The 24,080-nt window shown below is 43.9% G+C and overlaps 2 protein-coding genes across 3 annotated transcripts in view; one reads left to right on the top strand and one right to left on the bottom strand.

The window, feature by feature from the left end:
- The window catches only part of LOC307007194 (uncharacterized protein), a 58,389-nt gene extending 53,332 nt beyond the window's left edge, over nt 1-5,057 (top strand). The window contains exon 5 of the mRNA XM_079628952.1: nt 94-5,057. Coding sequence (XP_079485078.1) covers nt 94-458 — 365 coding nt within the window. The 3' untranslated portion in view covers nt 459-5,057. The remainder of the gene's footprint in view (nt 1-93) is intronic.
- A 3,762-nt stretch (nt 5,058-8,819) lies between these two features.
- The window catches only part of LOC307006877 (uncharacterized protein), a 29,247-nt gene continuing 13,986 nt past the window's right edge, over nt 8,820-24,080 (bottom strand). For both annotated transcript variants that reach the window (XM_079628326.1, XM_079628327.1), the window contains 2 exons: nt 11,329-11,528; nt 8,820-11,209 (listed from right to left, as the gene is read on the bottom strand). In XM_079628326.1, coding sequence (XP_079484452.1) covers nt 10,875-11,209; nt 11,329-11,528 — 535 coding nt within the window. In that variant the 3' untranslated portion in view covers nt 8,820-10,874. The remainder of the gene's footprint in view (nt 11,210-11,328; nt 11,529-24,080) is intronic.

Below are 24,080 nucleotides of genomic sequence, written 5' to 3'. Positions count from 1 at the left end.
AGCATTTTAGCCAACCCTCGTTAACTTTATGTCATTCAAGATGCATTTTAGAATCACAAGTCAACATTAATGAAATTTTCTTTCTTTTCTTAGAGTGTCCTCAGAAAATTGTCCAGATACATGAAGATGGGAACAGGGTGACATGCAAGGTTGAGAGGTCAAACCATGAAGGGCGCATCCACTGGTTTCATGGAGCAGTCAATCTAACAAGTCAATCAACTCAGGACATTTATTCTGCTGTTGATGGATCATATACAGTGATTAGTTCTCTCAATGACAGTTCAAATTGGAAAACGTATAACTGTTCATACTGGGTACCTCAAATTGAGCAATATATAGCAAGCAAGAACATTGTTATGGAAGATAACACACAATCTAACACACAGTCTTTCAATAGTGGCAGAAGATCTGGTCTGGTCTTCTGTTTGTCTCTCCTATGGACGCTCATTCAGCCCTAATGGCAGCAATAACTGCAAAAAGCTAATTTTGAACTTTACATCAGCAGACACATTACACACATTAATACACGCTCAAATGTACAGATCAAAGACACCAATTATATGTTCAATGGCTTGTTCTGCCCAGTCACGAGGTGATAACCTGAGGATAACCTGAAAGAGAATCTTTAGGTGGCTTGGGCTAGAAAATAAATCCAATTACATCATATAAAAAAGAGCGTATTGATACAAAGATAAAGCAACAATTAAATGAATCTGAATAACATTACAAACTAATGTAAATATTAACCAAAGTTGGTCTGGGCAACGTAAAGTACAAAAACTCATCCCGAGTCTCAACGATATTAACAGCCAGCCAACACTCCCTACTACTGTTATTTTTAGCTTCCCTATGGAGGACCTTAAGCTGGTGCATTCAAAATGTGATTCAAACTAGTTACAAGTGTCAGCTATTAAATCACATAGCTGTTATCTTTACAGCACAAACATATTTTTTTTTATTATTAATTCGAATTTCCTTCAAAATTATAAAAATGCACTGTCCAAAGTTCAATATGATTCTCTTACGAGAGTACTCTCGTGTTGCGTAAGCTAGCTTATGCTACGTGAAAATCCCTTTTCTCGAGAATACTGAAGCCAAAAATTATCATTAATTTTGTATTATTTTAAAACGCATAATGCTGCAGCGAGCAGACCTAGGCGAGGCTGCTCTGCGGCAACTTGCTGCAACCTATCGGCAGGCTGCCCGTGACGTAAGCACCAATGAGGGCGCTGGCGCTATTCCTGCTGCGCTATCCATCACCCATATCCTTGTTTAAACTCACACTCCATGTGTGTTCGCCGCCGCGACACTCACGTTTTCTTCCTAAAAGAGCCGAGGCGTTGTTTCAAATGCCTTGTGTTTCCAAATGCGGCTTGAGATAGTAGCCTATCAAATAGAGACTGTGTCTGTTCCCCGAATTTGGAAATCCAAAAAACGTCTAAACTAGGGCTGTCAAACGATTAAAATATTTAATCGCGATTAATCGCATTAATGTCATAGTTAACTCGCGATTAATCGCACATTTTTATCTATTCTAAATGTCTCTTGATTTCTTTTTGTCCCATTATTTTTTCTCATTTTAATGCTCTTATCAACATGGAAAAGTGGATCGGCTTGCTTTGTGCAAATGTTTTTTTTTATTGAAAACAACATATACTGTGTTCAATTTCACACTAACATTCTCACTTGGAGCAAATAATCTCTCACACAATGTAACACTGTCCATCAATAAAAGGGTGAAAGAAATACTGATGAGGTGACGTTACTGATATTAACGAGTGGGCGTAGAAACGCATCAGCGGTGTGTGTGCTTTGCCATCAAGTGGTGTTTAGACTGGACGATGATAGCTCAGTTCACAACTTTAAAAGTAAACTTTCCATTCAGAATCTTATTGGCATCCATTTCGGCATCTCGCGCTCATCATTCATCCACTCAAAGCTTAACGTTAAAGGGAGTCGCACACCGGACGAGAAGCGCCACGCCTCGTATTTAAAATTCGAACACATTATTTCTTTTTTATTGCTGGCCATAAACTGAGAAAGTGCGCGTCCGATGTGCGATACGAGTTGTCCTAGATGCGGCTCGGCGCTGCGCTTCTCGTCCACTCTTTGGCCGGTTCACATCGCAAGCCCAAACAAGTCTGTGCGGCGTGCCTGTTGTTTTGTTTAGCTAGATCCGGTGTGGTGTTGTAGTTTTAATAACGTTACTAGTTGTTGCAAAAGCATGGGAAAAAAACTACAAAGTTTGCTAGGCGTTAATCTTGCGATAAAAAAATGTACGCCGTTAAAATGGGTTTGCGTTAACGCCGTTAATAACGCGTTTAACGGACAGCCCTAGTCTAAACCCATTTAAGGTTAAAATGTTTATTGATGTTCAACAAATAAAAAACAGATATAATACAGATGAGCAAATGATAAAGCTTGGGTTGCTGAATATTCGATCGCTTACTCCAAAAGCACTCATTGTTAATGATATGATTTCAGATTATAACCTAGATGTGCTGTGTTTGACAGAAACCTGGCTAAAACCAAATTATTACATTACTTTAAATGGTCCACCCCACACAATCACAGTTCTAAACATGAACCTCGTCTGAAAGGCAAAGGAAGAGGTGTTGCTGTAATTTATAGTAATATTTTTAAAACCACTAAGAAATCTAATTTTAAATATAATTATTTTGAAGTGTTGGTGCCTAATGTAAAAATATATAGTGTAAATGATAAATCACGTTTGAGATTTGTGTTGGCTACTGTATACAGGCCACCAGGGCACCATATAGACTTTCTCAAAGAATTTGCGGACTTTCTATCAGAATCAGTATTGGCTGCAGATAAAGTACTAATTGTTTTTGTTAATATACATGTAGATAAAGAAAAATATGTATTGGGATTGGCATTTAAAGACATTGTAAACTCAATTGGAGTTAGACAACACGTGTCAGGACCTACTCATTGTCGTACTCATACTCTAGATCTAATATTATCACATGGAATATGTTGATGCCGTTGAACTGCAGCAGAGCGATGAGCTCAGATCATTATCTAGTCTCATGTAAATTACATTTAGCGAAGGCTGCAAAGCCGACTCCGTGTTATAAATATGTTAGACCTATCACTTCTGCTGTCAGGATTCTGGTTTGATCTTCAGCCTTTCTGCTGTGTTTGTCTTGTGTCTTGATTGTCAGTTCACCTCACTCTACCATCACAGCTGAATCCCGTTCTAATCAGTGCTCTCACTCTCATTACTCACACACCTGTTTCCCATTTCTGCACTGATTTTCTCCACTACTTATGCGTCTCTCTTTCTTTGGTTCTCTGTCAGTGTGTCTTGGTTTCCGTCAGTTTCACCACTGTCCCCTTGCCTGAAAGTCTTGTTTTGGTTGCTTCTAAACCTTTAAAGCCTTGTCTGACTATTTAATCCTGTTTTGTTGTTTATTTGCCTAGTTCCTGTTCCCTATCTCAACTCAACTTGTTCTCCTGGTTTTTGACCCCCTGCTTTCGTCCTGGACTATTGCCTTGGCTTCTACCTTGAAACTGTTGGTCCGCTACTGGTTTTGACCCCAGCCTGTCCATTGGATTTCGACTCTGCCTCGCCATCTTACTTGGTGACTCGGCTACCAATTATTTTATGTTTTGTTTTGTTTTGCTTCAACCTTTTGGACAATAAATTCTATTTTCAATTGATCTGCTCTTGGGTCCCTGTTGTCTCTGCACCACCCTAACATCTGCCACTAAAGATTGCTTTATCAATAATCTTCCTAATCAGTTTAATCATCTCAGCATCCCAGATAGCTTAGAAGAAATGAAGCTAGCGCAAGTTCTGCCAGGAAGACTCAATCGTTCACGTCACTAATTACCTTCTCATCTATCCAATCATATAATTTTTACTGTAGCATAAAAGGGTAGTACTTACACATGTTTGAGTTCGCAGATGCTGTCGCTCCAGTTACCACCATCCTCCCCGTCTCCACAAAGACGGGACCTTTCTTTCAACCCCCCTACTCCACCAAGTCGGGTCCTCCCTCCATCATCCCTAACACCACCAGACAGGCTATCCCCTCCATCCTGAAGACTTCAGAATGTTCTTTTTCTCCATCCACCCTGCCACCACCAGATGGCCCCTTTCCTTACTTCGCGGGGGTGGCCTTCTTCTTCAGGCGGGACACGCAGATTCCGTACCCTCTGAATGCGAGTTAGTTCAGTTCAGTTTATTGAAGTTGCATCTCATATCATATTTACATACAATGCAAGAGCAAAAATCTTAGGTCTCCCTCCCTCCTGACAAGCAGCAGCTTAAAAGTGCCTATACACACACACACACACACACACACACACACACACACACAATGATAAAAACAGTACATTACATCTCCATAATAAATAGTGTCTATCTACTGTTAAGAAGCCTAATAGCTTGGTGAAAAAATGAGTCTCTAAGTCTGCAGGTTTTTGCTCTCAGACTGCAGTAGCGCTTGCCTGAGGGAAGCCGCTGGAAAAGGTTGCTGTTAGGGTGGCTGGAGTCCTTGACAATCTTTTGGGCCTTCGTCTTGCACCTCTCCTGATACAGGTCTGCTATAGGTGCAAGCTCACAGCCGCATATTTTCTGAGCAGTTTTTACTACTCTTTGTATTGCTCTGCGGCTGTTTGTAGTGCAGTTGCCATACCAGGAGGTGATGGCCCCTGTGAGGACACTCTCAATTGTCCCTCGATAGAAGGCACAGAGAACATTGGGGCCCATGCCAAATTTCCTCAGACGCCTAAGGTGGAACAGGCGTTGCTGGGCCTTCCCCACTATTCCCGTAGTGTGTAGGTCCCAGGTGAGGTTATTGGTGATGTTGATCCCAAGGAACTTAAAACTGCTCACCCTTTCCACAGCATTCCCCTGAATCATCAAGGGAGTCAGTTCAGCTCTTTTTCTCTTCCTGAAGTCCACCACCAGCTCTTTCGTTTTTGCCACATTTAGTGACAAATTGTTATCCTGACACCATTGTACCAGATTCTCCACTTCCTCCCTGTACAACAACTCGTTGTCACCTCTAATCCGGCCCACCACCGTGGTGTCATCAGCAAACTTGACAATGAGGTTTGACGAGTGTAATGGTGTGCAGTCATATGTGTACAGTGAGTAAAGAAGAGGACTAAGCACACAGCCTTGGGGCACTCCGGTACTCACGGTTAGAGGAGCGGAGGTGATGGACCCCATCCTAACCACCTGACGGCGGTTACTTAGGAAGTCCAGTATGAGATTGCAGAGGTCCGATGGAAAATCAAGGCTGCTGAGTTTTTTGACCAGTCTAGAGGGAATTATTGTATTGAATGCCGAGCTATAATCAATGAAAAGTATTCTGACATAAGAGTTTTCATTTTCCAGGTGCGTGAGTGTGTTATGGAGTACTGTGGATATAGCATCCTCTGTGGATCTCTTTTCTCGATAGGCAAACTGATGGTGATCCAGAGTTTTTGGGACAATAGTGCTGATGTAATCTCTTATAAGCCGTTCAAAGCATTTGCTCACTATCGGAGTGAGGGCAACAGGCCGCCAATCATTTAGACACATGATTTTGCTCTTCTTGGGAATTGGCACTATTTCAGAGGATTTAAAGCAAGAGGGAAATACAGAGAGAGACAGACAACGGTTGAAAATGTCCACAAACACGCCTGCAAGTTGTGAATCCCATCCGGCCCAGCAGCTTTTCGGATGTTCACTCGCTCAAACACACGTCGCACATCACCCTCTGTGATGTGGAATGTCCTAGGTGTGTTATTGGGAGTGTTTGCACTGCCGGCGGGACTACTCTGGGGGGTCATGTTGGTGATTTCAAACCGGGCATAAAAAAGATTCAGCTCATCTGGCAGTGTAGGCAAGACATTAGTTGTATAACTAGGTCTTGCCTTGAGGTCCGATATGGAATGTATACCCTGCCATACCCTGCGTGAATCGTTTTCACTCAGCTGTTTCTAAATTTTTTCCTTATATTGCCTCTTTGCCAGCTTGATTGCCCTGCGGAGGTTATATTATATAGCTATTTTATATAGCTATAGCTATTTTCTTCTCCTCCGAGTTCCCAGAAGAAAAGGCTTTGTCTCTTGCTGTGAGGGCTAGTCTTACAGAGTGATCAAGCCATGCTTTTTGGCCCGTAGGCACACACGACAGTGAGAGACCTATTCCCGACCCGTAGGCGCAGGGAAACAACCCTCTCGATCACCGGGGTAAATTCCACCACATGGCGGCTGAGTTGGGGGGCTATTAACAAACCCACACAAGCCCGCCGCCTCTTACCATGGGCAACTCCAGAGTGGTGAAGAGTCCATCCTCTCTCAAGGAGTGTGGTTCCAGAGCCCAAGCCGTGCATAGAGGTGATTCCAACTATCTCTAGTTGGAACGTCTCAACCTCACGCACAATCTCAGGCTCCTTCACCGCCAGCGAGGTGACGTTCCACGTCCCTAGAGCTAGTTTCCGTGTCCAGGGTTCGGGTTGTCGAGGCCCCCGCTTTCGACTGCCGCCCGATCCTCTCAGCACCGGCCCCTTACGGTCCCTCCTGTAGGTGGTGAGCCCACGGGAAGGTGGCCCCACTTCGCTCATTCGGGCTGAGCCTGGCCGGACCCCGTGGGGGGAGGCCCAGCCACCAGGCGCTCGCATACGAGCCCCAACCCCAGGCCTGGCTCCAGTGTGGGGCCCAGGCTGCGCCATACTGGGCGACGTCACGGTCCTCGATTTAGTTTTCCTCATAAAGTTTTTTTTTTAACCACTCTTAGTCTGACCCGTCGCCTAGGACCTGTTTGCCTTGGGAGACCCTACCAGGGGCATATAGCCCCGGACAACATAGCTCCTAGGGTCATTCCAGTACTCAAACCCCTCCACCACGTTAAGGTGGCAGTTCAAGGAGGGGTCCTTTGCTAAGGGCTGTCCGGTCCCTGTACGACCGAAGCAGGAGCTTGGTTCGCATTGCCGGCAGTATTCTAGGCGCAGCCAGGGGCCGGGGGGTGTCTGGTTTGGGAACAACCCAATTTCGTCTCTGCTCTTTGCAGATGATGTTGTCGTGTTGGCCCCTTCAGACCAGGACCTTCAGCATGCACTAGGACGGTTTGCAGCCGAGTGTGAAGCGGCTGGGATGAGAATCAGCACCTCCAAATCCGAGGCCATGGTCCTCAGTCGGAAAAAGGTGGCTTGCCTACGTCAGGTTGGTGGAGAGTTCCTGCCTTAAGTGGAGGAGTTTAAGTATCTTGGGGTTTTGTTCAAGAGTGAGGGAAGGATGGAACGGGAGATTGACAGAGGGATCGGTGCAGCTTCTGCAGTAATGCGGTCGATGTACCGGTCTGTCGTGGTGAAGAAAGAGCTGAGCCGCAAGGTGAAGCTCTCGATTTACCGGTCAATCTACGTTCCTACTCTCACCTATGGTCATGAGCTTTGGGTCATGACCGAAAGGACAAGATCCCGGATACAGGCGGCCGAAATGAGCTTTCTCCGCAGGGTGGCTGGGCAATCCCTTAGAGATAGGGTGAGAAGCTCGGTCACTCAGGGAGGAGTTCAGAGTAGAGCCGCTGCTCTTCCACATCGAGAGGGGTCAGCTGAGGTGGCTCGGGCATCTGTTCCGGATGCCTCCTGGACGCCTTCCCGGGAAGGTGTTCCGGGCGCGTCCTACCGGGAGGAGACCCCGGGGAAGACCTAGGACAGGCTGGAGAGACTATGTCTCCCGGCTGGCCTGGGAACGCCTCTGTGTCCCCCCGGAGGAGCTAGAGGAAGTGGCTAGGGAGAGGGAAGTCTGGGCATCTCTGCTTAGACTGCTGCCCCCGCGACCCGGCCCTGGATAAGCGGAAGAAGATGGATGGATGGATGGACTTGACTATCAATTCTGCCACTAAAGATGGCTTTGCCTCTGTACAAATCACCATGATAAACAGTCTTGTTATCATTATTAACTTATTTAACATTCAATACACATGCACAAAAGTTCAAAACAAGAAGGGAAGCATATAGCCTTATGAAAAAAGAAAACGCGAATATTGTGGTTGCTGCGGTTACTTGCATTTCTCTGTGGTTGGCTTGTAAGCGCAGAATAATACAATATTGCGGTTATCGCGACAGCCCTGGCTATTTCAAGGCATGCGATTGGCTTTTCGCTACCGATGTACCAACCAAATTTCGCTACCAAATTTTCAAGTGCACATTCTCCATGAACTCAAGATCAAAGCCTGGTACAAACAAAGCCCGATTTAATTGGTTTGGTTTTGTCAACTTAAAACTAATCATGAGTTTGTTTAACTACCATCATGCTATAGCTATAGGCCCCAGGTGTAAACAGGGCTTGTAAAATCTGCATTGGGAAATATTTCGACCTCAAATTCCAGATCATATGAATTTCTATTGAAATGACTGAAGTTTGCCCCTCAACTTTATGCAGTACTGCACAGACCGATCGGCGAATGACATCAAAGCACAGAGAGAGTGATTAGAGAGCAGCCGGTGCCATATGCTTTCAAATTGCTCTTGCCATATTTTTTGTCATACACCGAACAGTCTGCGCAGCGCCACATCAAGTTGAACCAAATGTGAAGGTTCCACCAGTGGAAGGAAGTAAATGAGTCGAACATACTTAAAGTACTTAAAGACTGTAAGTCGTGATGTTAAGAACACTGCTTCCGGGTCCATGCCGCCTCCATTCGTTTCTACCCCAAAAGCTGCCTCCAGGATCTTTTTCACAAACACTGGTTGTAAACCTTTTCACTGACAGCACCCATTTGCACCATCAAATCTTCATATACTGCAGAAACCAAATATTATTATTAATATATTACCTAATGTCACACAACTCTGAACAAAATTCAATGACATCAAGGCTTTAATGTGATTTGTTACCAAGGCACACAAAATCCAAGTCAACCATTACGCTTTTTCGTAAAAAAGTGGATGAAACCAATAACATTGAAGCATTGTATGTAGCTTTGTCTGTTCTTTTCCCGTTTACTTCCCTTGTATGTTAAACACAATTAGCACAATTCGAACTAAATGTGACATTTTAATAAAGTTAAACTATACTACTTACCAATTACACAACAAAGATTTAAATGCAGACGAAAACCAAAATGGTTTACACATAAACCAAAAGTGGCATTAATTACAGTATGATCTCTGGGAACAGGTTACTTGGAAGAAAATAAATACTAACAAAATAACTTGCACCCTCTTATAAGGATAATAAATGTTACAAGAGATTAAACTGTAAATTAGCTTTAGCTTCATGGTTAAGTGATTAAGGTCTGCAAACATTTTACCAATTAAAACTTCTAATAAACTTCAATACAAAGTTCTGATGAAATGTAAATGAAAATGTTCTGCAACAGCACAATTGTAATATCTTAAATTGCACACAGCTTTAAGTACAATGCAGTCAGTGTAGGCAAGTGAATAAAATATCAGTGTGAAAAGCTCTCTTTCTTTTGCAAGCTCAATTTTGAACATACCTGTCCTGATACAGAAGAAACATGAGATATTGTTTTATATAACACCTTGAACAGTTTAGTTTCATATTGGCTCTATAAGGGCACAATAGTGCTACTGGCTCCCTAATCCAGAATAAGCAATTGACCGTTCGCAAAAGCCACGCCCCTTAGTTATTGTTACTACGCCCGTCAAACAATTGAGAACCATAGCCATGGCTGGGTTGAGATCCATACATTAAGTGATTGGTTTTGGAGTAATGCAGCAGACATATTCTCCAGGGCACGACAGAAAGTATAGACAGAATAGTGCACGGGAGCACATGCACAAAACAGTTTTGTAAAATTATATATCAATCATTTTTATTTGATCATATATCATTTTACAAAACTGTTTTGCGCATGTGCTCCTCAGTCACAACACTGCAATCAGCGGACGCGCTGAAACCATCAACTCTCGATGCTGTTCTCTTCATTCATAACTCATAGCCTACTGAGAAGGATATATGTGTGTAAATAGTTGTGCAACTGCGCAAACTTTGTTTTGAAGTTTAATGTTTGAGTTCCAGAGGAATTTGTGACTGTGTACCTGTTCAACCACATCAAAGTTTCGTAATTAGTAAGTCCGTGCTCTTTCTCTTTTTTTCTCTTGTTTGCTGACTGATGAGGGGCCGCAGTGCCTTTGAGAAACGGTGTTTGTACATGTAGCCTATTTTTTAATAATAGTTGAAAGCAATCATAAAATACAGCAAGTTTTAAGCCCGTGCAGACCTCACTGCCATAGGCGAATCGTTTCACTGTCTTGCTGAAATCGGAATGTTTGACGGAGGTCCTTCTCCTTAGTTACAGTTGCTGAGCTAGGATTGGACGAGAACCATTCGAGGGCGGGGTTTTGCGAACGGTCAATTATCTCAATCAGCCCAATGATCTTAGCATGCCAGTACTGCATCTAAAATTAAGCAATTACAACAGTTAAAGGCCTGGTTTCACAAATTCCTAAATTCAGGCCTGGTTTCACTGACAGGGTTTAGATTAAGACAGGATTAGGCCTTAGTTCAATTAGGACATTTAAGTACCTTTTATAAATGTACAGTACCTTAGAAAAACATAACTGTGCATCTTGAGACAAAAAAAATAACACTGACCTATTTTAAAATATGTCAGTACAACATAGCTCAACAACAGCTCAAACATGCATTTTAGTTTGGGACTAGGCTTAAGCCTTGTCAGTGAAACCTAGGGTCAATCAGGTGATCTATAAAATGCAATCATATCTCAAGACATTTACCCATTGCATTAAATGCTATATACTATATTATAGGTTTATATTCTTTTCATATTTTAAGGAGATCAAGTTAAACAAGGAAAGCGAAATGCTAGCATTGGTTGGAAGGAGAGTTCAACATCAAAGACTGAAAAGAAAAAACGTATAATTTCAGTCAGAGTTCCGTTCATTCTTTAGGACCTTCTCTTTCAACAAGTCCAGTATGACCTGCCTTTCCTGACTCTCCAGGTCAAACCGTCGTTCCCGCTCTTTTCTCTCTGCTCCAAGACGCTCTCGATCCAGGGCAATCTTACTCCTCTGGATTTCTAGCTCCTCTCTTCTCAGTGCCATCTCCTCCTCTCGCAGACTCTGCTCTGCTTCAAATCGCTTTTCTAGAAAGCTCAGGATCTCTGAATAGGTTTGGCAGCAGCACTGACATGGACGTTTGGCTGTAGGAGCTGTGAGCTCAGTCTCCTCCTGCTCTTCGGGTTCTGGGCTTACTACCACTGTTAAAAATTACACAAATATGTTTAAATTAGATGCAATAAAAGCTAATTATCTTCAGGCTGTATGTTGTTTAATGATATATGTGGTTATAATTATTTCCTAACTAAAAGCTCCTTACCAGCAGGTTGAACTGTTGTTACTGACAGCACAGTGGATTTGTCAGGCTCAAGAGATGATAATTCTTCCAGTGCTCTCTTCCTGAGGTCTTCATCCTGGTATTTATTTTCCCCACTCGCTAGAAGATTCTTCTCGGCTTCTAGCTCCAGCACTTCATGCAATAGGTCTTCTTTCTGTGCATATAGGCGCTCCGTACCAAACCTGAACATCAAAAACTCATATGTAATAACTTTGGTATGCACAAAAGCCACTCAGATGAACTTGAATTTGTATTTATTTAAATGTTATAAGTATTTCAATTAAGCTTTCTGGTAATTCCTGACCCCAGCTTTTAAAAGCACAAACCAATGTAAAGCCTGGTTTATACTGCACGCGTCCGCACAAGCACGAAGCTGTACACAACAAAAAATTATGTCATTCCGGTGTGGGCAGTCGTGCGCATTGAGTGAACTAATTTTGCGTGGTGGTGTGCATGGCATTTTTTGTAACTTTGTATGCGGCTCAGCATCCAAAGATGCACAACTTCAAGCCAATTCTGGCCGAGTAGGTACGTCTGCACCGTCATCAATACCGGCACCCAGTTTGCGCTTCTCTACATTTACAAAATTACCCTACGAAATCAGAAATAAGCCTTTTTGATGACAATACTGTTTATGTCCATGTTCAATAAAAATGTATAATGAAATTTGAAAATATTTCAGAGAATGGTGTTTGATTTAGTTTTATACATATGTTCTCATATCCAAATATTTTGTTCCAATGTCACAAGTGATAATCTCAAGGTTTACTGGGTTTCACACAATTCTTTGGTTCCCTTTCGAGGGAACTCGCAATGTGTCGATGACGCTTTGGGAACGCCCCTGCGTGATTGCGTCTGAAGCAACTAGTGTCAACTAGTCCAATGGCGAGAGTGAGCGTCACGGGCGGGTGACGTCGTGACCAGGAAAGGATAAAAGCACATTCGGTTTAGAACTGCGCTAGCTTCTGTGCCTCAGCCAGTGCTCTGTGTTACATACTGTCTGTCTTATTTATTGTTGTCTGTAACTATATCAGTCACAAGCATAGATATTATGGCGTACAAACAGCCTTAGATCGTGTGTTCCTCCCTGCCCTCTTTCTTTACGGGTGGGGATACACACAAATGTATGTGTTGTTTGTTTGGAACGGAGCATGATCTGTCGAGAGCGCTGACTACAAGCATTGCGAGTTACTATCGCTTTACAAGCTCCGTTCCCACCTGTCACTCTTTGAGGAGGGTGTTCAGGCTCGCGTTCCTCACAGTACTGGCCCCGTTGTAGCCGAGGCAGCATGGAAGCTGGTATTGTGGGGTTCGCAAATGGATCTTGCGGGGGGAGGTTAGAGACGGGCTCCGCCTTTTCTCTGCCTTCACCCGAGGGATCCAGCGCTCTCTCTCTGGGATCGGAAGCCCGCGCCGCGGCTTCTTCCGCCCTGGTAGAGAAAAATGAAAATAAGTGAGCGGGCTATGTTCATTCATAAACATTCCCGACGTGTGCGTAGATATATATATTTTCAGTCTTTCATCCAGACTATGTTGTCTTGTCTCGTTGATCTTTTACTATGTTTAATTCTGAAGAAGTTTAATTGAGGATCTTTTGATGTGTTTAAGTTTGAGGAATTAAATTATGTATGCTTGTCTGACTTTCATTAGTATGTAAGTTCAGCCTTTCATCCAGAGCGTTTTTTGACTTGTCTGGTTGATCTTTTACTGCATTTAATTGAGGAATTAGATGAGTTGGCTACATTTCATTTTGAGGAATTAAATGGTATAATATGGTGCTGCAGCAGTCCACCTCCGAGGAGATGGATGTGCTGAGCATCGAGTTAAGGGAATTGAAGATTCTCCATCTCAATGGAGTACAATGAGTTTTGTGTACAATGTGGACTGATGAACAATGAGTGTACAATGAGTTTTGGATTTTATAACTTCCATGTCAGGGCCTTCCAGTTTTTCCCGATCTCCACTAATAAAATTAGAGATCCCGGATCAACCCTTTTAGCTTGGGTTTTAATTCTCAAAATTTATATTTAATAAATTGGGTTGAAAGAGCTTGGGCATGGCCGATGCCAAAGGCACGCTTGCGAGCTATCAGTCCTGTCACGGCTATAGGCTCCCCTTAAGGCTCGGCATTACTCTCCAGGCCAGTTAGAAACTGCTTGCCGCTGGTGGGAAAGGCGTAAATGGAGGGCTGCTGGGCGGAGCAGCCCCAGCCATTAACAAACTCCTTGTGCAGGACAGAGTGTCGTTTCCTGTGCCCCCCCTCAGAAAGATTTGGGACCGGGATTGCATTCTCAACAGAAGCCTTTGAAGCAGGAGATGGATCTGAGGACCGTTGTTTCTGCGAAAAAGGCTTCGGCCAAGGTCCTGACACCACTGGTGTCAGACCTCTGAGGGCAGCCCCAACCGGGGTGGAGCGGTGTACACCTCATTATACTGTGCTCGCCCCACCTCGGTGCCCTCAGGAGGCCGTTCTGACAACCCTGCCACCCTTGGTGCCTCGGGGTGCAGCAGTCTCCAGCGAGCACATGGCTCAGAGTCACCACGACGCTGTGTCAAACTCGCACCCTCTGAGGGGGTTCAAAAACAGTTCAGTTGTTTCCTGCCAGGATGCTTCAGGTCACCGAAGTGGCTGTTACAATAACACCAGAGGCCAGTCTCGAGAGACTGGTACCCTTAGTAGATTTTCCGACAGAGTGGAAGAATTTGCCAAATATATCTCCGTGGGTCCTGTAGATAATAGAGAGGTTACAGAATCCAGTTTCGTTCTCCTCCACCTCGTTACAACGGGGTGCTACTCACGTTAGTATACCCTGAGCAGGCTCTGGTAATGGAGCAAGAAGAAGAGTCTCTATTAACGAAGGAAGCTATAGAGCAGGTGTACTCGCCTGACAGATATCGGGGTTTTACGGCCGCTACTTTATTGTTTCGGAAAAGGATGATGGGTTGCGTCCCATTTTAGATCTCCGTCTGTTGTATCGTGCAGTCATGAAACTTAAGTTCAAGATGCTCACACTCAAACAGATCGTGACTCAAATCAGATCAAAGGACTGTTTTTTCACAATACATTTAAAAGGCGCTTACTTCCATGTCTCCATCCTCCTTAAACACAGGAAGAAGTTCCTGAGGTTTTCTTTTGGGAGCAAAGAATACCATTATTGGGTGCTTCCATTCGGTCTACTATAGTTCTATCACCCCGTACGTTCACGAAGTGCTCAGGCTGGGCTACGCATTCTGAACTACATCGATGACTGGCTGATTCTGGCGGAATCAGAGCAGTTAGCGGTTCGGCATCGAGATGTCATCCTCGCTCACATGAAGAAATTGGGGTTGAGACTCCTGCTATCCTCACAGCCACAAAAGAGTTGAAGCTAGGCCAGTCACGCACTGTGAAACAGTTTGAGAAACTGTTGGGCCTCATGGCAGCAGCGTCCAATGTGATACCCTTTGGCCTACTGTACATGAGACCCTTGCAGTGGTGGCGTAGAACCAGAGGATTCTCCCCGAGGGGAAACCCACTTCGTACGATCAAGATCACGCGGCGGTGTCTCTGTGCCTTGGTTATATGGAGGAAACACTGGTTCCTATCCCAGGGTCCGTTTTGGGAGCTCTTTGCCATTGATTGTTATCTCAACAGATGCTTCCCTCACCGCCTGGTGAGCGGTAATGGAAGGCCGCTCAGCCCAGGGTCTGTGGAGGAGTCATCATCTTTCTTGGCACATAAACTGCCTGGAGATGATGGCAGTCTTCAATGCGTTGAGACATTTCCTCCCAGATCTGAGGGACCATTATGTGCTCGTCCGTACAGACAACACATCAGTGGTCTCTTACATAAATTGTCAGGGGTGTCTGCGTTCATGTCCACTATACAAACTGGCGCAGCAGATTCTCTTGTGGTCCCTAGGGAGGCTTTATTCCGAGGTGGTGGAGCATACTTGAGGGGTTTATGGCCAGGCACAAGTGGATCTGTTCGCATCTCAGGATACAACACACTGCCCACTTTGGTTCTCAGTCACAAACCCAGTTCCCTTGGGGCTGGACGTTGTGGTATAGACATGGCTGAGGCTATGTCTGTACGTCTTTCCCCAATTACTCTGCTCCAGGAGTTCTGGAGAAGGTCCGCCGGGATGGAATAAGTCTACTAGTAGTAGAACCGTACTGGTTCTCGGACCTGGTGTCTCTCCTCGATGGCTCTCCCTTGGAGATTCCAGTCAGGAGGGACCTTCGGTCTCAAGTGGAAGGGGTGACCCTTCAACCCAGCCCAGAGATTTGGAACCTGTGGGTTTGGTATCTGAGGGGGCCCAACTTTGGTCTCTCAGTTGAGGTTGTGGAGACCATACTTCACTCCAGAGCTCCCTCCACGAGGAAACTGTATGTATTAAGTGATGGGTTTTCACTTCATATTGTGGATCTCGCACAGTGGGGCCCAGTTTACTGCCCAACTGGTACAGTGCTGGAGTTACTGCGGGTTAGTTTTTCCGCAGGTTTAGGTCCGACCTTTGGTTGTTTCCTCCATGGTGCTTTTAGACCAGGACAGGACTTTGGCGGCTTATAAGCCTTATTATATAAGTAGATATCCCTGTAGGATGTGGTATGCGGCAGGCTGGTCCTCTCCACTCACATTCGTAAGGTTGTACAACTTTGACCTGGGCGATACCCCAGGTTCACAGGCGCTCTTGTCTTAGTTGTGCTCTCAGTATTCACACAGACAGGCTCTGGTTCGTATGGCGTGTTGGGCACCATCGACGCATCGTGAGTTCCCTCAAAAGGGAACGTCTCAGGTTACAACTGTAACCCTAGTGCTGAGTAGGGAATGAGACAATGCGTTACTTTGCCATACTTCCTACATCCCTGTGATCGACTTGCTTTGCCTTTTTCAAAGCTAGCGCGGTTCTAAACCGGATGTGCTTTTATCCTTTCCTGGTCGTGACGTCACCCGCGCCATTGGACTAGTTGACACAATTACATTTACATTTATTCATTTAGCAGATGCTTTTATCCAAAGCGACTTACAAATGAGAACAATAGAAGCAATTAAACTAGAGTAGGACAACAGTATGTAAGTGCTATGACCCTTCGCAGTTCAATCTAACATTTTTTTTTAAGATAGAATATAGGAGAAAGTGTTAGTATTACTGGATCAAGTACTGCCGAAAAAGATACGTCTTCAGCAGTTTCTTAAAAATAGCTAGGGACTCAGCAGCTCTGGTTGAGTTAGGCAGATCATTCAACCAGCAGGGAACAGTCATGGTAAAGGTCAGAGAAAGAGATTTTGTGCCTCTTTGAGATGGCACCACAAGACCCCGCTCGCTTGCAGAGCGAAAGTTTCTGGATGGCACATAAGTCTGAAGTAATGAGTTAAGGTACAAGGGAGCAGTGCCATTGTGCTTCATATTGCTTCAGACGCAATCACGCAGGGGTGTTCCCAAAGAGTCATCGACGCATCGTCTCGGGTTACAGTTGTAACCTTAGACGTTCTTTTGTATCGTGGGTTTGGTGAAGTGTAATACAAAACAAACATCTTCACGTGTGTACCTTAGTCTTCTCACCACTGCTTCATGGTGGGTTGGAAGACAATTACTCTGAGTTGCCCCCTGTTGTTTCAAAGAATAGTACAGTGGCGAGCGAGTCAAGTATAAAAGCCTCGTCCGTTTGGGCAGGAGGAAGAGGCTTGCCGTGCGGTGTGGAGCCAGAGGAAAGCATAAACAAGGCTTCATACTCTAATGCCTCATTTAATAAGAAATCTTGAAATACAGTTAATGACATCATGTATAACTATCTCACAGTTAAAGGTGCACTAAGTAATACTTTTTGTTTCACTGTCTGAAACAGGTGTGTTTTGGACTTCATTTTGACACTTGCAAAAGCAAATGTGTTCAGTCCAAAACCTGATCTCGACATGTCAGAAGGGAGCCCACCTTTATGTAGAAAAAAAATTTGCTTTTTTAGGCAACTGATATTACTGGAATCGGTAATGCTTTAGATTACAGCCCGCAAAGTACTGCATGAGTCAAATGAATTTACAACAGAACTTTCAGTAATTATAGTGTACCTATAAAGTACGTCTGTTTAGGTATATGGGAAAAATATGTAAAGTTTGGGTAATAAAGGGGTAACAAGCAGGAAAATAAACAAATGATTTATACTGCAAGTATTTTAGAACTAAGAGGTACTTATTCTACTATTATGAAGGCAACAATCTTATGTTAGGAGCAATTTAGTGAGAACATGCACTGCGTACCTTTTTGTAATAATAGTGTACCAATACATAAATGCTTCTTTAAAATTACGGGGAACATATTGTCTGGAGGCCATAGAAAGGCACACGACGAAGGAGATGGTGATGGATGCAAAGTCTTTTAATACAATGACAAACTTCACACCATGTTCACACAAAAAATAACCGACAAGGGACTGAACAGAACAGGGAGTATAAGTACACAAGGTAATGTAAAAAAATTAAAAAAATTAACTTGCATCACAATAAGTGTAGGCTATTGTGATTGTTCAAAACATTTGGTAGCCTAACTACTACGCATTATTTTATTAAGTTTAGTGACGGCATGGTGCATGGAAATTGATAGGCTACTGCTTTTATTATTGCTCAATACGAATTTTGGAATTTCAATTTAATTCTTGTGGTTTTATTCCGATCTTGATTCAATTTGGATATTTATTAGGTAGGCTAAAGTAGATTTTTCTCAAGAAATAAAATCTCACCTAATGCTGTTAACATAGACTACAGAGAGCCCTGTCAGCTGGTATTATTAAAGGTTAGAAATAACAACTCAAATTAAATATAGGCCTAATGCGGTTTTTATTACAACAACTTTATAATATTTTAATGCTATAAGTAAAAAATATTATAAATATGTAATTTAGTGCACATATTTAGCAAAATACTAATTTATACTAATACTACATATATTATAAAATGCAATTTTTTTCTAGCCAACTTACTTACGTTTCTAGCCAACTTACGTCATTAAATGGCTTTCCTGAGGTAAATGACATGTAACGCTCCCTTTCAAGGGAACTCGAGCTGCGTTGAGACGCACTGGGAACGCGTTCATTCGTTTCTAGCCAACTTACGTCATTAAATGGCTTTCCTGAGGTAAATGTAACGCTCCCTTTCAAGGGAACTCGAGCTGCGTCGAGACGCACTGGGAACGCCCTGCGTGATTGCGTCGTGAAGCACGTGTATAATCAGTCCAATGGAAAAATGAGACGTCATAGGCGGGTGACGTCATCGACCAGGAAGCTATAAAGCACCCTTGAGATCAGGTTCTTCTTTTGCCTTCAGAAAGCGCTATCTGTATCTGTCCCTGTCTATTTATTATTGTCTGTCTCAGTATCTATCTATCTATCTATCTATCTATCTATCTATCTATCTATCTATATATATATATAAGAAACAAGAATTCAAACGTTGTGTTGTTCCCTACCCTCGTTTTATCTCGGGTGGGGACACGCATCAGCTTTGCGTTGCTTTTTTGGGAGTAGAGCATGCCAAGTCGGTTCTCGAAATGACTGACTGAGCATTGCGAGAGGTTGTCTGTTTGGACGCCTCGCTCCTGCCGGGCGTTCTTCGATGAGGACAGTTCAGCGGCGACAAACATCTTGGGGATCGCAAATGGATCTAACAGCGGGGTTTGAGACGGGCTCGCCCTATCTCTGCCTTCACGTGTTAGATCCAGTGCCTTATCTCAGGGACAAGCACGCGCTGCGGTTTCTTCTCCCCGGGATGAGGCACTCATGCTGCGATTTTCAGTTCCGAGGAATTGGTATCGTTAGTGTTTTGAAAAAATAAAATAAAGGATATATATATATTAGGGCTGTCAGTTAACGCGTTATTAACGGCGTTAACGCAAACCCATTTTAACGGCGTCAATTTTTTTTATCGCGAGATTAACGCCTAGCAAACTTTGTAGTTTTTTTCACATGCTTTTGCAACAACTAGTAACGTTGTTAAAACTACAACACCACAGCGGATCTAGCTAGACCAACAACAAAACAACAGGCACGCCGCACACACTTGTTTGGGCTTGCGATGCGAACCGGCCAAAGAGTGGACAAGAAGCGCAGCGCCGAGCCGCGTCTAGGACAACTCGTATCGCACATCGGACGCGCGCTTTCTCAGTTTATGGCCAGCAATAAAAACGCAGAATGGCGCCCTGCGTGATTCCCACCGCCGGTGTGTGTACACTCATAGAGAATAATGTGTTCCAATCTTAAATACGAGGCGCTGCGCTTCTCGTCCGGTGTGCAACTCGCTTTAACGTTACGTTTTGAAAGGATGAATGATGAGCGCGAGACGACGAAATGGATGGCAATAAGATTCTGAATGTAAAGTTTACTTTTAAAAAGTTGCCAAATGGTTCTATTGACAAGACCAAAGTGATCTGTGTGTTGTGTCGTTGTGAACTGAGCTGTCATCGTCCAGTCTGAAATACCACTCGATGGTCAAGCACACACACCACTGATGCGTTTCTAAGCCCACTCGTCAATATCAGTGACGTTACCTCGTCAGTATTTCTTTCACCCTTTTATTGATGGACAGTGTTACTGTCACGAGTGGGAGACGAGAGACGTGGATTCAATTGCAGAGTGATTTAATAAGGAGACAAAAAGGTAAGGTACAACTCCAACACTGGGGAAACAACGGGAAGGTACACACAAAACACGTAACATGTACAACGAACCAGCACAGGACAGCAAACACAGGAAGACTAAATAGGGAGGCAAACAAGGAGGGTAACGAGCAGGACAGGTGGGACAACTAAACCAATAATCAGATAACAAGGGGGAGGGACCAGACAATGACAAGAGCACATGGCCCCAAAATAACAAAACACCCATGTGCATAACAAGACAGGACAGACATGTGACAGTTACATTGTGTGAGAGATTATTTGCTCCAAGTGAGAATGTTAGTGTGAAATTGAACACAGTATGTTGTTTTCAATAAAAAACATTTGCACAAAGCAAGCCGATCCACTTTTCCATGTTGATAAGAGCATTAAAATGAGAAAAAATAATGGAACAAAAAGAAATCAAGAGACATTTAGAATAGATACAAATGTGCGATTAATCGCGAGTTAACTATGACATTAATGCGATTAATCGCGATTAAATATTTGAATAGTTTGACAGCCCTAATATATATATATAGTATTTATATATATTTATATATATAAATATTTATATTTATATTATGAATAAGGCAGATGTTTGTGAGTTTTCAATGAATAAATAAATAAGTCAGCTCATAACGCTGTTGAATAAAGAGGAGCTTATAAAAGGAGGTTTTATTTAGTGCTGTTGCCAAGTTAAATATTTTCTGGCCAGCCGAACATTATGAGAGTAAGAATATAAGGAAAACTATATACTATAAATATATACTATATATAAAACTATACCGGGTAGGGACGGTTTCGAGAAATCGTTTCTCCTCGGCGTCCTCTGGGGGGCGACTCTCTGAGGAGCGTCGCAGTGCTGCCAGTTTGGTTGTTTTCCTGTTGGTGGCCACGGAGTGATAGTATATATAAATGTTTTTCTGATGTAAGAAACATAAAGATAAAATATGTCTGTTCTTCTGGACACTACGCTTTCAAAAAATGAAGGAATAAACTATTCAGCGGCGTTCCAGAGGTTTCTTTCTCACCGATCTAATGTTCCTGAGACTGCTGGGCGGGAGCAGTCTCAGCCTACTAAAGCTCCTCGCAGCAGAAGCCCTGACGCCGAGGCTGCAGGCTTCTGAGGGTGGTCCCCTCTGGGATTGGGACGGTTTTGAGAAATCGTTTCTCCTCTGTGCCCTCTGGGGTGCGACTCTCTGAGGAGGGTCGCAATGCTGCCAGTTCAGTTTTCCTGCCGGTTCGCCGTTTCAGGACACCGAGGTGTCAGTGTCCCCAGACGATCCTCCGAGGAGGGTAGTAGAGCAGTCAGTTTGGTTTCCCTGCCGGTTCGCCGTTTCAGTGCACTGAAGTGACTGTTCAACCAAATCCAGAGGCCAGTCTTGAGAGACATAGTAGAATTTCTGGCAGTGTGGAAACTACTGCCATATATTTCTCAGTGGGTCCTGCACACTATAGAAAAGGGTTTCAGAATTCAGTTCACTTCTCGTCCGCCCAGATTTCTAGGGGTCCTCCCCACAGTGATGGACCCCGAGCAGGCTCTGGTTATGGAGCAGGAAGTACTGACACTTCTGCAAAAGGAGCTATAGAAGGTGTTCCTCCTCCCAGCAGACAGTCAGGGCTTTACTTCATTGTTCCGAAAGAGGATGAGTGGTTGCGTCCTATTCTAGACCTGCGTCAATTAAACAGCAGGTTTCAGAATCTCATGTTCATAGTATGCTTACGCTAATATGATTGTGTCACAGATTCAGCCCGAGGACTGCTCTGTCACAATAGACTTGAAGGACGCTTATCTATCCATCCTCATCACAGGAGGTTCCTGAGGTTTGCTTTCGGAGGCGAAGCATACCAGTATCGGGTTCTTCTATTCGGCCTAGGTTTATCACCCCGCACCTTTACAATATGCATGGATGCAGCTATGGCTCCTCTGAGACTCCAGGGCATTCGCATATTATACTATCGACGATTTGTTGATCCTAGCTCAATCTGAGCAGATGGCAGTTCGGCATCGAGATGTCATTCTGACTCCTTTAAAGATGTTGGCGTTGCGACTCAACGCCAAGAAGAGTGTGCTCCTCCCAGCTCAGAGGACAAATTTTCTAGGTACATTTTAAACGATTCGCCGTAAATGGGGTAAAACTAGGCCAGTCACTCACAGTGGAACAATTTCAGACTGTTGGGTCTCATGGCAGCTGCGTCCAACATAGTTACTTTTGGCCTTCTGTACATGAGACCCCTGCAGTGGTGGCTCAGGACCAAGGGGTTTTCTCAGAGGGGAAATCCGTTTTCGCATGATCAAGGTCACGCGGCTATGCCTACGTGCCTCGGTCATGTGGAAGAACCTTGGTTCCTCGCCCAGGCCCAGTGTTGGGGGCTTCTTGTGGACGCTTATGCTATCGACGGATGCTTCCCTCACAAGTGGGGGGTGATCCATGAGTGGTCACTCGGCGAAGGGTCTTTGGCAGGACCATCTCCTTTTAGCACATAATTGGCTAGAAGTGATGGCGGTATTCTGAGAATCTCAATGCTTCCTGTCAGACCCGAGAGGTCACCATGTGCCTGTCCTTCTGGACAACAGGGAAATGGAGACTTCACCCCGAGGTTAAAACTGGGAATGGAGAACTTCGGTTAAAACTTTGCCCTTGTGGTTATCCCCAGCTCCGCTTGGACTGGATGCGATGTATTAGATGTGGTCGAGGCTACACCTGTACGCATTTCCCAATATCTTTGCTCCCGGGAGTTACACTCATCTGGAGTTATGGATACTGTGGGCTCGGCCTCTGAGGCGGCCCAGCTCATATATTCATATATGAGAATATATGCTGCTCCCTCCACGAGAAGACTGAATATGCATTGAAATGTAAACTGTTCTCTGCCTGTTGCGGAGAACGCCTTCTGAATCTTGCTATCTGCCCTTTGGTACAGTACTTGATTTCTCCAATGAATGTTTCTTTGCTGGGTTATCTCTGAGGAGAGATTCTTATTTCGTCTTCTCCGTGGTACATGAGGCTGAGGCCTGCACGTACTTGGATTTGCACCTGGTATGGTGTTAGTCTTTCTTCACCCCAGGCCGGGTTGTATTCCTAGGTCCCTACTAAATTTGCGGGTCATTTGTGCTGCAGGCCTTCTGTCCTCCACCTTAATCAGCTTAATCAGAAAAGCTAAACAGATATTGAGCAAGTGAGTAGTTTAGGCTATCTCACTTGCTTATGTAGCGGCAGTACAGCCTTCACCTTTGGCTGTCCGGACCCACTCTACTAGGAGTATGGCTGCCTCTAAGGCTTTAATTTCAGGAGTTTCTCTCCACAACATCTGTAATGCAGCAGGCTGGTCCTCACCGCATACATTTGTTCGATTTTATGATTTGGACTTAGACTCCACTCCAGTAGTGTTAATTTTGTCACCTATTTTTAATTTAGTCTTAGTCTTAGTCTTGTGCCAAATGTCCTTGTTAGTCTTAGTCATATTTAGTCATTCACATAACTTTTTTTGTTAGTCTAGTTTTAGTCGACTAAAAGTCTCATCATTTTAGTCTAGTTTTAGTCAAAAGAGAACTTAAGGTATCTTAGTCAAGTTTTAGTCGACTAAAAGTGTTTTCATTTTAGTCAAGTTTTAGTAAAAAAAAATTGTCTTTTTTTTTAATAACACATTATTACTGAGATTATTTCTGATTAACATTTCAGTATAAAAGTGTTTCACATATCTCAAATATTGGTTAAATGTCAGAACCTGACAAAATACACTTGTTGAATGATTTTTGTTGAATGCAACTGTTAAACATGTCTGGTTTTCAATTTCTGAGGAGACACATTTACAAATGAGGAACCTGTTCTGAAGAGTATTTTATTTTAACCAACACAATTCAAAAGCTGGGGCCCAACAGACGACTGAAGTTACAAAGGCGCGGGAAGACGTATCAGGTTGGGGTGCACCCCGGTGCTGAGTTTTTTTCATGATGATACTTCATGAGGCACACGCGCGCGGTCTCTTGCTCTCTCTCCGCCGTGCACGCGCTACGCGGTTTGGAGCACAGTCTCTGTCTCGCGGGCGCGCTCGCTCTAGATTCCGGAGATTTTAACTAATTCGTGGGCATCAGTGAGCCGC

Source organism: Phoxinus phoxinus (genome assembly GCF_949152265.1).
Source record: "Phoxinus phoxinus genome assembly, chromosome: 11".
Taxonomy (NCBI): Eukaryota; Metazoa; Chordata; class Actinopteri; order Cypriniformes; family Leuciscidae; genus Phoxinus; species Phoxinus phoxinus.
Note: the sequence above shows the minus strand (reverse complement) of the source record. Positions and strands in the feature narration are given on the sequence as shown.